The 15,186-nt window shown below is 44.4% G+C and overlaps 1 protein-coding gene across 3 annotated transcripts in view; it reads left to right on the top strand.

Moving 5' to 3' along the window:
• SNX24 (sorting nexin 24) overlaps positions 1-13,630 on the top strand; it is a 156,724-nt gene extending 143,094 nt beyond the window's left edge. For 2 of the 3 annotated variants that reach the window (XM_045794848.2, XM_087862354.1), the window contains exons 4-7: positions 2,864-2,958; positions 4,289-4,321; positions 4,855-4,919; positions 10,409-11,960. In XM_045794848.2, the coding sequence (XP_045650804.1) occupies positions 2,864-2,958; positions 4,289-4,321; positions 4,855-4,919; positions 10,409-10,476 (261 nt within the window). In that variant the 3' untranslated portion in view covers positions 10,477-11,960. Of the gene's footprint in view, positions 1-2,863; positions 2,959-4,288; positions 4,322-4,854; positions 4,920-10,408; positions 11,961-12,286 lie in introns of those variants that run through there. The other variant, XR_015724596.1, reaches the window with a different exon arrangement.
• Positions 13,631-15,186: the final 1,556 nt, after the last annotated feature.

The following is a 15,186-nucleotide window of genomic DNA, read 5'->3' as shown; positions in this document are numbered from 1 at the left end:
TTTACCTGTTGACTAAAGTTAGGTCCTTAGACCAGGCTGGGATCCCAAGAAGGTGGAATGGCCCAGGGTGTAGCTTTAAGAAGGAGAGACCTTCTTGAGTGAAAGCTTCTCAAGAAACAGGAGAAGATGGGGCTCCTGGGTGGCTCAGTCGGTTAAGTGTCTGCCTTTGGCTCAGGTCCTGATCCCAGGGTCCTGGGATTGAGCCCCACATCAGGCTCCTTGCTCTGTGGGGAGCCTGCTTCTCCATCTCCTCCCTGCTCATGGTCTCTGTTGCTATCTCTGTCTCTCTCAAATAAATAAATAAAATCTTAAAAAAAAAAAAAAGAAAGAAAAGAAAAGAAAAAAGAAGTAGGAGAAGATGTAAATGGAACAGCCTCACATCACTGTTGGGTTTCTCAGAGAGTGAGATCATGTGTGTATGAACCGAAAGATTTGGCTAACCTCATGTAATTTCTCTTGTACATCTCTGTGCTAATCAGTGACAGTCATTTCACTTGTACATATTAAATTAGGTAAATTCTACCATATTTACACTCTGTCTCTGTTTGGACTTAGGCATTAATGATTTTCTTATAAGCCTTCGCAGAGTTTAGGAAATCTTGCCACCCCGTAACTGAATGTTTAACCCCCAGCGCTACTTTCTTTACAACTGTAAATCCTGAAATCCATATTGGTGACTCTTTTATAAAAAATGCTATTTGAGAATTTTCAGGGAACATTTAACAAAAATGCTCACAAATTTCTGGAGTTTTCTATATTCCTTTTTTTTTTTTTTTTTGCCCCGTATATCTTACCTAAAAAATATGGGATCATCTCTTTGGAGTGCTCTGTTTGGGAAGGCTGCACAGGATTAATTCCCATCCTGGTGTTGCAGTGTAAACAGCTTTTTGCCTGTCTTTTGTCATTAATGATCATGCGATAGATGTAACCAGTGCATTGTAAGCCAATCTGTCAAGGCAAATAAACAATTCACCTTGTTAAAATTCCCCTAAATCTTGCATTAATAAAACCAAACTAACCCCCTGAACACTCAAGAGATGTCTTCCTCCATACTGCAGTGATGGATGACATGTCTAAATACCCTGGAAATTAAGTAGTTCAGGTCATTAAAAGTGTCCCACACTTGTTATTGATTTAATTTATTTTAAAAGGTGGGGGTGGAGATAAGAGTGTTAACTCCCCCCCCCCATTTTTTTTTTTAATCTGAAAGCTACCACTTGTACACATAATTAAAACTATTGCCTGGGTGAACAGCTCTGGATTTGTTAAAACATTGAGCTTTATTATTCAAATAAGTATTGTATCATTCTCTTAAACAGATGTCTAAAAACATGGAGATAATCATTACAATTTCCTTTATGGCAAAAATTCCTTGGGGCTTCATATATACAATGATTCTTACAATCTTTGAGTTCTGGGCACTGAAATAATGACCTTATGGGCACCCCCAAAATTTCCCTGAGTAGAGGAAAATTTAGAAAGCCAGTGAAAATAGTAATGAAAGCATGCCTCTGGGAAGAGGAGCTTTTTTCTATTTTATGCATTTTTTGTTTTCCTACTTTCTACTTACTTTCCTTAAGTCTCAGTGGATACAGTCAGCTATGCAAGGAATAGGGAGAGACCAAGACAGGGCTGGCTTTCCAGAGGCCTCCTCTCCAGGAAATGAACGGCAGGAGGGTTGGGCTCAGCCTGCCTTGCTCATTCCATCCACATGCCCTGAACTGGGTAACTGTTTCAAAACTGCTAGAAATGGGACCGCTCAGTATGTAAATTCTGACTAAAAGCAATAGGTTGTATAGAATTGCGTATTTCAAAATATACAGCATTTGCCCTTTTGTCATTTGTGCCTTACTCGTCCCGTTGCATAGCCGTTCCTGATCAGCCGTGTGGGTGATACCTCACATCCCTTCTCATTGTTCTTTAAGCAGCATGTGGGAGGAGGAGAACCATGGTACATGATAAAAATGACCTTTGAAAATAATTCTCTTACTTTCAGAGATTATCTTTGATTTTTTTCCCATGGTCTTTATAAAAAAAGGGGGGGGGCGTGGGGGGTGAGAAGAAAGGGCAACTGTTTGATCAGTTCACACACTGTGGCCCTCTTTTTTAAAGATAGATACCATGAAAATGCACTCTCTTGTTCTCCATTCGATTTCTCCTTGCCCTGCGTAATTCGGATAGGCGAGGACGGACATGGTTATGCCATTATGCCAGCTCTTTAGCGCAGCTCCCTAAATGGAAGATCGGTATAGATTTTTTCTTAGTGTATACACTGATTTACACTTAGTGGTAAAGTTGTTACTGACCCTTTAAGTGGAGCTGTCCAAACAGCAATAAATGTCAGTTGATCCTAATGCCGAAAGAGGTGATAGCTGAGGGATCTTGGCTAAATCTTCCAGTTAAAAAAGCCATGTGTAGTATTTTCTAAACAGTAGTGGTCTCTCGTAAACACACACACACATACACACATCCCCAGACCACTTTATTACCCAATAAGGAACATTTCATGTACATATCTTACCAGTATTACTGGTGTTTCCAGGTTTTTAAAATACTCTGATCAGAATTTCCACGAAGGCAAAAATTCTGTCTACCTGGTAGCCTGCTGTCTTCCCCCCTAGTCAGCATCTGACATGTAGTAGTTGGGTGGGAGGAGAGATAAAATGGAGTGTTTGCCAACACAGAATAGTATGCCTATCTCCTCAGTTCTTGGTGGGTGAAATGGGGACCACAGCCCCCCATACAGGTTGTGAAGAATGGTGCTGGTAAGGACTTAGATGGGCGGTCATGACTTTTTGAAGTCATTCATTTGATTATTGATTGCCTAGTAAATTTCGCTAAGTTCTCTTTTCTCCTTTCACAGGCTGTCATCTTGGAAAATGAAGAGCTTCCCAAACTGTTCCTTGATTTCCTAAATGTGCGACATTTGCCCTCGCTACCAAAGGCAGAGAGTTGTGGGTAAGAAGTGTTGTTCACCTATCAGACGTGTATTTGAAGCTACTCTACAGTCACTTGTTGGCCTAACCAGTAACCCCAATGGTACTGGAAGGGCCAGCCTGGCCACGCCCATTCTCTCTGCTGGGACAGCTCTCCCTCGCCCCCTGCCTGTAGTCAAAGGAATTTCTCTGCTGTCCTCCTCCCTGTAGTGCGGCCAAATGACCAAAGCTCAGTAGCTCAGCTTTAGACTTAAGGAATTGACTTTTTAAACTGTGCTCCTTCGTGGAGTGATGTTATGAATCTAGATAGCTTATTGAGGGACTAGTATATTTATTTGTGGGTACTTGAGCAAAGTCTGTACGCCCATGCATATACAGTCACATAATCTGAAAGCTGTGAATGACCTTAGAGATGATTTTACCCAACTCCCTTGTTGTTGACTTGAGCAAACTGAGACGCTGGAATTAAGTGTCTTTCCCAAAATCTTTCACCTTGTAGCTGGCAGAGCCCAGGCCTTCCCACATGAACTCTCTTTCCCTGCTGTCCTGCTGCCTCTCCCACAGGACCTTCTAATGCGGGGCTGTAGATCCCAGTCCCTGTCTGCTGAGGAAGCAGACATTTGGTATCATCAGCAATTGGAAAGTGTTCTTCTGAAGAATGAACTCCAAAACAGGTCGCTTTCCCAGCTCTGGGCACCTGACTTAGATTGAGCTGGCATCCGAAGGCAGTCAGCAACACCCCTGACATATTAAATCCATTTATAGAGAACACATAATTACAAAGTCTCTGGAAACCCACGCAGAGGAAGGGGTTTTGTTCATCCTCTTGCTGCCTCCAGAGCCGCCGGAAGGACGTGCACTAACTACAAGACATTCGTGCAGACCACACCTAAAGTCGTGTTAAACCTCAGCCCTCTGCCCGACAAGAGGCTGCAGACACCAGCCCGCTCACTGGCAGTGTTTGCTCAAGGCCACTTTCCACTCACCCCAGAGCGAGGATTACCCACCGTGCTCAGCAAATAATAGGCATTGTCTGTGTGTCCTGTTCTGACTTGAGTGCGTTTGCCCAGGAGGTTGGGCTTTATACAGGGATGCTTTTAAGAGGAGATTTTGGGAATGACAGAGTAAAATATAAGCCCAAAAGTAAAACCATCGGGTTTGTAAGTGATCTTCAGGAAAATTGAAGTTCAAGACTGTGGTGGTCTTAAGATTCTTTAGAATGAGGCATCAGTCCTCTCCTTTCAAAATGTTTCCCAGTTCAGAACTCTAAGAATACTGGCTCTTTTCCCCTTGGTTTGCAGCAGCATTCATCCAACTTACATGGTCTTCTTCTTCTTTTAAAAAAATTCTAGATCTTTTGATGAGACGGAATCTGAAGGATCAAGGTAAGAACTAGTCAATCAAGAGTTACATAAAACCAGAAATAGGACTGTGGTTTTGTTAAGTGTTTAATTACTGTGGCGTAAGTGTATCAAGTCAGGATCCTCTTGAAAATATTTGCTAGGCAATTAATTTATAAATATTTGATAGGAAGTTAGAGAAGTAACTGGTTATATCTAGGAATGAAGGGATAAGAACCCTATGTTGTTTTGTGCAAGTAATAAGAATACTATTTTATCAATAATTGTGCTATGAAATTTAAAAAAAAAAAAAAACAAACCAAACCCGGCACTTTTCAGCACTGATTTATCGTGTAGATTGTGTATCTGCTTCAGATTCCACAAAGCAATGTGGAGAAGGTGAGCGCAGTGCTCGTGTGTTCCCTGGAACTCCATTCGCTATTATTCACCCACGCGGTTAGAGACATAACCCTTGAGATGTCCCCACACGGCAGTTTGATCCCCTCAAAGCTAGTTTGTAGTGTTTTCTGTTTACCGTCGTCCCCTGATGCTGACATGCCTGTTCTTGACCTTTCCAGCAAACTGTCCCACCAGCCGGTGCTGCTGTTCCTCCGGGATCCATACGTCTTGCCTGCAGCCAGCGGTAATCAAACCTGTCATCTGCTAACAGCTCTTTACTGATCTGACCCTGCACCACATAAACCACGTTTTTAATACAGGTCTAACAGAGTGACATTGGTCCAGGGCTTAATAATCTGCCAATAAACCAGTGCTCTTGGTGTAAGAGACATTCAGAATTTTAATTGGGGCAGGCCTTTCAGCCCGAAATGTAATTTTTCTTTCTCCCTTACCAGGCAACTTTGAATTAGAGTAATAAGGAGGAAAGATATTTATTGTCTTTTTGGGTTTTTTGTTTTTTGGTTTCAGTGGTGTTATGTTTTGGTCTCTGCTTGCTTTTATCCAGATGCTAAGGTGTGATTTCAAGGTTCGTTCTGGTTCATTTTTTTCCAAATGCTTTTTCCCCAAAAGCAGGGTATGTATATTACATGTGTTTCTTTACTTCCATTTAGGTTATAGCATCTTAGATGGTCGAATGTGTATTTTTAGAAGTTATAGACTTAAATGTAATGATTTATGCATAAGTGTAATCAGTATTTTAGCCTGGGTCCTTTCTTTGTGCCAAGAAATTTAAATTCCTCAGGGTCCTTCTCAAAGTGTTCTGCTCTACACCTGTTCGTGAGTATATTCTCAGACGTTCTATCATCTAATTTTTTTAATGGCTTCATGAAACAGGCAGGGTAGGTATCCTCATTGGCTAATGAGAGAATGGGGGCCCGAGGAGGTCCCTGACTTGCCCGGTGTTACATGGCTGATGGGCGGGCAGACCCCTTGGTGCCTAATTTCTCCTCGTGTGCTCCTTACCTAAAGTGAATGTTCAGCCCTTGTTCTTGGGAGTAACTAAATAGCATAGCAACTCAATAGCAGTAGATAAATTATCTGTTGAAACCATTCCTGCATTCTGACAATAAAACCTTATCACCAGCAAGAGAGAGGGGACCGTTCTGTAGCAGCAGTGTGTGTACTGAGATCAGTGATTTAGCGGACAGTGTGAAGAAGGCCGGCCAGGACCCAGCCCGGCTCCGTGGAGGGCCCGTGCCTGGCGCCCTGATCCAAGAGAGCTGCCGTTGCTATATTAGAATACGTTCTCATAGTATTTTTTCCTAGACAGTCCTTTCAGTGAGGAATAATTGCCTTTCCCTAGTATTTGCTTACTGTGTTTTTTTTAATGCATATTATATTAGTTGACATTAGGGTAACAAAATGTTACAGTTAACAGAGATGCAGAATGTAATCTAGGCTAGAGGAAGTAGGCCATGTTCTATAAAGCATTCTTTTTATCTTCTGAACATGGTTCTACAAGTGCTTTTTCCAGGTACTGTGGGTGCTCAGAAATCGCATGCACTGGACCGATGTTCCTGTGGATGTGTGGAGAATGGCATGATCATTGTGCTTAAGGGAAGAGGGAAGATATTTTATGATTCCCTGAGTCCAAGTCGTCCAGCTTATTAAGCAGCATGTGCTCTGCTCCTGGCTGGGCAACAAAGAACAGGAGGAACTTTGGGGGGGGAAGAACTTCAGGGGCAAATATCTGGAGCTAGAAAGGGTAAAAGTCTGTATCACTGGTAGAATATTGGCGTGGACAATGACTTGCACAAGTGGGAGATTGCTGTTTGAAGAGAACACGGGAAACATTGGTTTTATGGACAGGATGGTACCGGGTATGGGAGGGGCCGTCACCAGATCTGTTTTTGTGCAGTTTGGCCAACCCACCTTCATAAATCAGATTCCCGTTACCTCACAAGTATGACACTGCTGATAGGTTCTTGAAGATCTTAGGCGTTTAATTGAGAGATAAATTCTACCTGCATCACATTTTTGTGTTATTTAGGCCCCTTAGCAAAATGGGGAGGGTACTCTTGCAGGAGATTCTGATGATGGAAATAGCTTCACAGGTGAACTGACACCCACAAACTCAGATGCGTGTCTGGCTTTACAGTCCTAATAGTCAGATACTATCCTCTTATAAGATGCTAACAATCAGTCTTCTCTGATCAGGTGCTTTTTGGCCTCGGTTTTGATTTCTCTGGGGAATTCAGAACAGCTCTTGCCCTGGTCCCCAGCATCTGCATATGGCTGCACTCTAGGTATTTTTCACCAGCTTTCATTGGACCTCCTATGAGCTTCAGCCACCCTTGACCACTCTCTCCCCTTTTGTCCACCGTCTCCCCTGGGCTTTTCCAGTCTCCTGCTTTTCTGCCCATCCTGGGCGGCCCACCGGCCGGCTGTCGGAGACCTTCTTGTCTTCTCCTTTGCTTTCTTTGGATGATCTCCTTGCTTGTGGTCTTGATGACCTTGTGTCTACAGCTGAGACACAGTCTTGGGTTTCCATCCCCACCCTCTCCGTGAGCTTCAACTCTTACCAGGCTCTCACAGCCCTCGATGCTCTGGCCCCGGCTCCCGTTTCTAAGAGGACCCCCTCCCACGCTCTGCGGCGGCCACCCTGAGTTCTTTCTGGGCCTCAGAGGTGTGCACTCCATTCTCCCTCAGGGCACTGCTGTGTCTTCCCATCCTTGAGCCTCTTCTCATCCCCACATGGTGATGCCTCTGCATCTTCCCGGTGCAGCTTGAGAAAGCCTTTGAGGGGCTCTCAAGGGCCCCTCAAGAGTCCCTCCGCATCCCATTGCCTTTTTCTTTAAGGTCCACAGTGGATGTTTACCAAAATAAATGAAAACCAACAAAAATGACAAGTAAACCTTTCCTAAATCACATTCCTTGCCATCCCCTCTCAGTGGACAACAAAGGCCGGGGCAGTTTTCAAGCAGTAATGGACATTGAATTAAAATCATATGTATGATGAAGCCGAAATCCAAAGTGTAGAATAGAGGGGAACAGATGAGAAAAAAATGACCTCTGATAATCTCCTCATTGGCCCCCGGTTGGTGGACCTTGGTGTAAAACGCCTCTGTTCCATTCACTTTAATCCGAGTCCCCCGTTTGCTTCCTTTTCCGTAGTGATCACACACTCTGTTCCCTTTCTCTCTCTCTCTCTCTCTCTCTCTCTCTCTCTCTCTCTCTCGTTCACCTTCTGAGTCTCCAGCCTCTGGTTCACGCTCAGCACTTGCTGGACCATAAACACAGCACCCTGGCCTGCCATCTTCCCTCTGCCGGGAATGCCCTTTGCCCAGACACCCTTGCGGGTGGCCGCTGCCCCCTCATTCCTAGGGTACCTGCCCACAGGGTCTTTCCTCACCTCCCTGCCCCCTCACCCTCAAGCCCTGTGCCCTGCATCAGTTTTACTCTTGCCCTTATTTTTTTTTCTAACTTATTTGTTTGAGAGAGGGAGAGAGGGCGTGCCGGAGAGCGGGGAGGGGCAGAGGGAGAGGGAGAGAATCTCAAGCAGACTCTGTGCTGAGCCCGGAGCCCGATCATGACCTGAGGCACCCGGCGCCCCTCCACTTGCCTTTAAACCATGGCTTGACCTGTTCAGGTGGTGTAGCATTACTCTGGGTAATTAATAGTATTTTCCTCTTTTTTTCCTTTTTGCTGAACTTACTTAAATCCATTTAAGCCGAATATGCTGATGATGTATGAAATTACCTTCAAACAAACTTTTATATTTTGGGTGGCAAAGGATAAATAAATAACTAAATAAATGTATGCATGCATGCCTATATGCTTATGCATGTCGATGTGTTCCGTTTGGGCACCTAATTGAGAATGGATCAATATCTCCATTGATGGCTCTTGGTTTCAGTACACTTCAGTGGGGAAGAAACACTTTTAGGATTAAAATGAACTTAGCAAAATCATTGATTTTTGATTGCATTCAAAATATATAAGTTGAAGTCCTGTTACAGATTACTAAAGATATGTTTTATGGAAATTTATGTAGTTTCATGCTGTATAAAAGCAAACATTAAGAAGTCGAGTGTCATCGCCCAAAAGTAATTGAGTTGCTCATGTCCTGGAGACTTTTTTAAAGCATGTTTTGTCGGTGTATTCGTTTGCCGATCTCCCTGACTAGCAGGCAGGTTCTGTGGTGCGGGCAGGGACTGCTACTCACAGTCCCAGTACTTAGACCATAGTTGGGAGGAGGTGGTAGCTGGTAATTACCGCGTGCCCAGTTCAGGTTCACGTGCTTTGTTTCACCCTCCAGTTTGTACAACAACCTTCCAGGCAGGTTGTTGAAATCCCTCACTCGTCACAGGGAACCCACCCTGCTTTAAACTTGTCCCCATGTACCCTGAATGGCAGTCAGAGCCGTCTTTGCCAAACACGATTCAGTTCTGTGTCACTCCGCTTAAAATCCTTCAGGAGTTCTCATTGCCTTTCCGACGGAGCCAGAATTCCTGGGCTTGCATGTGCCTTCCTGCCCTCAGGCCTCCTCCCTTGCTCCATTGTCTACACTGGCCTCCATTCCGCTCTTTGAACCTTCCTGGCTCCCTCCTCCCGCAGGTTTGCCACCTGGTCCGCTCCTCCAAGAACCCTTCTGCCCTCCTTTGTGAGTGTTACATAGTAGATACTTTATAGAGGTTGGATTAATAAGTGAACATTGGCACCTGGGTGGCTCAGTGGGTTAATAAGCATCTACCTTCGGCTCAGGTCATGATCCCAGGGTTCTGGGATCGAGCCCCGCACCGGGCTCCCGGCTCAGCAGGGAGCCTGCTTCTCCCTCTCCCCCTGCTGCTCCCCTACCTAGGCTGTCCTGCTCTCTCTCTCTGTCAAATAAATAAATAAATAAAATCTTTAAAAAATAAATAAGTGAACATGCTAGTTTCTGTCTGAAAGTATTGGACCAACTAATTTCCTTACATAATAGCTATATTTATTGAAAGTGGTGGGCTTTCGCATAAATCCTGGACATAATTATGTGTAGATGGTAGTTGAAGAATTGCACCTCTGGGCCAGGTGATGGATGGGGTCCCCCGTGCAAGGTATCTGTTCCTATTTTACCTGCTCTGATAACTGGAATGTGCCACCGTGTATGCACACCTCTGGGTTTCCTTTGTATCTCCTCTAAAAATGTGGCTGATTTTTCCAGTTTGACAGGATGGTTTTTGTCAGAAATGTGCCCTTTTAAGTTAGGAAGATGGCCCCCGTTCCTCCCGCTCCCTGGAAGCTCGTGCAACAGAACGGCCATCCTCAAGACAACTTGGACTAACGCCGCTGTAAACCACAATGGAAAAACTGCAGCCAAGTATTCCCAGTAGAAATCTTGGAATTCCTTCAAGTATATTGAGATTTTGTTAGAAATTGAATTGCCAGTGTAATCCATCTTCCTTGTGAGAAAACATTCAGATAAAGAGCTGGGGCCTAGCAGCATTAACCATTAGAATATCCCTTAAATCAATAAGCTACAAATCTCACCATGCATTCCTGCAGAGCCTGGTCGTGCACTGAAGTGGCTTTCGGCCAAAGCAACATGACAGATAGCGCGTCCTGAACAGGGCAGGCTGCACACGGTGACGCGGGTCCCTAAGTTCCTGTGGGCCTCACCTTGTTCGAGTCTGCAAACTGCAGTTGGGTTTTATTGCTGTGCATAAGAAACGCCGTTTTCCTTTTGTTTTTCAGATTTTCCAAATGTGGTTATTGAAGGAGTCCTCCATGGGATATTTTACCCCCATCTGCAGCCCAGGTAGACATCCTCCATGGCTCGAAGAAGCTGAAGCAGGTTTCCCGGAGATCGATATCTACCAAATTAACCTAAACTCTCTGACATAACAGCTCTAGCCGGTGGTAAAATTCACAGTCCCAGCTTAATTCAGGGCAGGGACATTTCCACGAGAATGGTGCTTTTAAAAATAGAAACTGAACCAGGGTGGCCCTGAGGTGAAGGCCGAGTGTTTGAGAAGTAGAAGGTAGCTGCCAATTTCGAAACTGGTGAAGAGAGGGCTGTGGAAGGTGGCTGGGGGCAGCGAGGGTAACAGAACGAAAGTCCATCTCTGCTTCAGTTGCACCATTTGCTAATCGCACATCTGATCCTGAATCACACTGAGACTGATGTACTTTGGTAGGTTGTTGTTGTTGTTGTTGTTCAGATTTTAGGAGACACTAATCTTTTCATCATGACATTTTCTCGGTCTGTGAGAGATACGTTCTTACGTGCTGGCACCGTGAGAGTATCACAGAAACAGGCTATGCTCCATGTGAGGGCAGAACTCAACTGGAAATCAAACTATGCTGACAGTGTGAGGACATTTTTAAAAATGTTGTCATTGCTGTTCACACGGCAGTGGTGTTGCATCGTACCTGGGGATTAGCTTCCAGTGCCAGGACGTACGATAAAACAGAGTGTGTGGAGAGTCTTCTCGACAGACGTTTCCAAAGGCGCCATATTGGAAATCTGTGCATCCAACACAACCAGGTTTTCCTCCTGCGTTGGAAGAAAGGACTGTTTCTTCCGTTGAAGACCATTTGACGTTGTTGGTGTTCGTTTAGGGCAATTTTGCATAAAACCCCATACCTTTCAACACTAGAATCACACTCCGTTCTGCAAGATGCTTGTCGTCTGAGAGACAGATGTGAACTGACTGCCCGAGGAGACACCACGTGGTAGCACTTGGTTTCCTCAAGGTTCTCCAACCCTCCTCAGGGTTTACTCATTCATTTAACTGGTGGGATTTTCACAGGATTTACTGTTATTTTCCTTGTTGTCTCCTTCTCGCTGACCTCCTATATGGAATTAACGTAAGTTCAATGACTGATCTAACTCTACCGTACATCTCACTGACATTCATATTTTGAGTCGTAAAGGACAAAGGCATATATATGCAAACTTTATGTAGGTACTGTATTTGGGCATTTCATCGAAAACTAATTAATAGCTAGCCTATTTATGGTTATTCGTGTTACTAAGCTTCTGTGTGGGAGAAAAATATTTGGATTCAAAATGAATAACTAAATCATGGTTTTTGGTCAAGATCTCAATATACAGGTTTAAAGCGTGCTGCAGAGTTTGAGAGATACATTTATGACATATGTATTTCTTCGCGCTGGAAACAGACAGAGGACTCTGTAATCAAGTGTCACGAACCAAAAATAACTGAATACTCACATGTGGGAGATATTTTTTAAATGTTTTGTTGTTAGCTATTTTGAGTTAAATAAAAACAAAGAACAAGAAGTATTTGAATTTGTCTTCTCTTAGGATTTGATTAGAAACACAAATGTGTCTTGTCTCTTTATACACACACACACACACACAACTTCTCACATACTCATAGACACTTATTTCTACTCTAAGTATTAAATTACCTCATCGTTAAGCCAACAGGTACTCATTAAATAGGTGATGACTTACAAAGAGGGTAGGAATTTTTTTTATATATAAAAACCAAGCATTTTTGGTGGCACACTGCTCAAGAAATCTCTTCCAAGAATTTTTTTTTAGTGATGACTTGTATTTTTTATTTAATAATTTTTAATATGTAATTTCATATTCCGTTTCAGTTCCATTACAGGAAATAGATGCCACGGTAGGTATTTTAAGCAGAATGGAATAATAAAGAACTGGATGCTCATAGAATCTTGTGGAAGGTTGAGGAGAGTGAACTCCTAGGAGGTAAACCAGGAGTGACATCCGGAATCCTGCAGCAACATCTGGTACGCACCTGCCAGGGACGCTATAACCTTTGCCTTAACCTGGAGTTCTGGGAGTTAGGAGGCTGCTCCTGGAGCTCCTGAGGTTAGAAAACACCAGTGCAGCTGTGATCCAGGTACCAGCAAGTAAGATCAGGAAGTCGCTGCAACCACCGTAACTGCCTCATAGCAGGGGCCTGGGCCCTGGAACAGTGTCCAGTAGGTACCACCTCACCATCATTGCCTCTCAGCACCCATGGCCTTGCTTGCCCACAACTACAGCCCCACAGAGCGGGAAGATGGCATTCACCCACTTCCATCTTCCACTCCGTCTCATGAAAGCATCCACTTGGCAGAACCTTATCATCGATCCCCAGCTTCGAGGGAGTCTGGAAGGGGCTGGAACTTTCTGCAGTTCGCTGCAGTTCGGGAATGGACATTGGAAAGATGATGGAAGGTATTTCCCCAGCTGAAAATGTAATAACAACATATGAAAGGATATATAAAAAAGAAAAATCTCCCATCCTGTCTCCTGTATTCCCACTCCCCGCACCGCCCCCCCCCGTGCTTCGTTTATGTGTGTACTTGCAGAGATATTTCATCCACACGCAAGCAAATAATGGACATTCAGTGTATATATTCCATTCCCCTCCTTTTCTTTTTTTTTTTTAACAAAACCTGGATTTTTCAAAGCACAGATTCATAGACAATGGAGCAGTAAAGAGTAGAGGGATGAAAACAATAAGAGAAGGAAGAGAAAACCCATTGCCACTGGAGACAGGATATGGGGTTAGCCGTATCTGCCATGCTCCTAGTTGGTGGATTTGGTGGTGTGCCTGGGCTTGGTCTCAGATTCCCCCAGTTCTTCGTGCAGAGCCCCTCCTGGGCCTCGCCTCCACCATGCGGCCATTTCCAGCCCAGCACCCCTGGTGTCCTTCCTGCCCCACCGGAGTATTTCAAACCTTTGGCCATCTCTACAACCCTGATAATGCTGACCATCCCTACCTGGTAAATCCTCAGTCACTTCACTTCGAAAAGCATAGAAATCTCATGCTCAAGGGGCGCCTGGGTGGCACAGCGGTTAAGCGTCTGCCTTCGGCTCAGGACGTGATCCCGGCGTTTTGGGATCGAGCCCCACATCAGGCTCCTCCACTATGAGCCTGCTTCTTCCTGTCCCACTCCCCCTGCTTGTGTTCCCTCTCTCGCTGGCTGTCTCTATCTCTGTCAAATAAATAAATAAAATCTTAAAAAAAAAAAGAAATCTTATGCTCACATTTTAGAAATAACAAATGGCTTTCAGCTCTTTGCTCAAATGGTAATGGCTGCTGCACGGGCTCGGCCGAGGGGGCCAGCACAGCCATTAGAGTGGCTACTATCAAAAGCAGCCAACGGCGAGTGTCGGCAAGGATGCAGAGACCTTGAAACCCTCATACATTACTGGGGAGAATGTAAAATGGTGCCACGTCTGTGCAGAATGGTCTGGCAGTTCTTCAAAAGATTAGAGTGACCGTGTGATCTAGCAGCTCTGCTTCAGGTGTTTACCCAAAAGAAGTCAAGTCAAGGGATGAATAGATTATGTGTGCGCCTCAGTTCTTGGCATTATTCACAAACGCCAACAGGTGGGAGCAACCCATCAGTGTGTGCATCGATAGATGAATGGATGAACAAAATGTGGTCTGTGCATGCAGTGGAATATTATTCAGTCCTCAAAAGGAAGGAAGTTCTGACACATGGCTACAGCACAGATGGACCTTGAGGACATTATGCTAAGTAAAATAACTCACAAAGGACAACTCCTGTGTGATCCTCCTTATACGAGGTATCTAGAATAGTCCAGCCCCTAGAAACGGAAAGTAGAATGGTGCTTGTCAGTGGCTAAGGGAGGGAGAAATGAGGAATTCCTCTTCACTGGGTTTCAGCTGGAGAAGAAGAGAAAGTTCTGGAGACGGGTGACGGTGATGCTTACACAAGAGTGTGACTGTACCTTATGCCACTGAACTATACACTTTAAAATGGTTAAAAGAGTAAATGTCATGTCGTGCATATTTACCTAAAAGTTTTTCAAGTTTTATTTTTTTAAAGGATTTTGAGTGAGTCAGGATGTCATATACTAACCAATTCATGATACTTGCCAGGATGCAGGAGGGATTTGGGCACACATACTTGGTGCAATGCTCCCATCCCTGATAACCTCTCAAACAATAGTTCTCACTCAGGGATACGTACGCAGCAGAATCACCTGGGTCTCTGAATCACTCAATCTGGGCCAGGTGGGGCCTGTCTCTGGGTACTTAGAAAAACTGCCAAGTTGATGCCAATACACATAGATGTTAGGAACCACTGTTTGAGGGATGTGAGGATGTAAGATGCTTTACGAACTACCCTTCTTTCATGGCTGCTGACTTTTATACCTCCTGCAGGACCCACTATGAAGAGAAGAACGTCGATTCAACTCCTGGGCTGTTGGAGGTGGCCACAGGGAGGTACTTGTCTTAGTCGTTCAGACTATATAACAGACATAACACGGACTTAGTGGCTTGTAAGCAACCAAATTTATTTCTCACGGTTCTGGAGGCTGGGAAGCCCAAGACAGGGCCCGGGCACATTTGGTGTCCGATGTGGGGTTCTCTTTACTGTATCCTCATGTGACCGAAAAGGGGTGAGGAATCTCTCTGGAGGCTCTGAGAAGGGCACCCATCCCTTATTACCTCCTAAAGGTCCTACCTCCAAACACCACTACATTGAGAATTAGGTTCCAATGTATGAATTTG

The sequence above is a fragment of the Ursus americanus genome, chromosome 5, assembly GCF_024610735.1.
Source record: "Ursus americanus isolate L20-20 chromosome 5, mUrsAme1.1.p, whole genome shotgun sequence".
Classification (NCBI taxonomy): Eukaryota; Metazoa; Chordata; class Mammalia; order Carnivora; family Ursidae; genus Ursus; species Ursus americanus.
The sequence above is the reverse complement of the archived record's forward strand: the minus strand, read 5'-3'. Positions and strand labels throughout refer to the sequence as shown.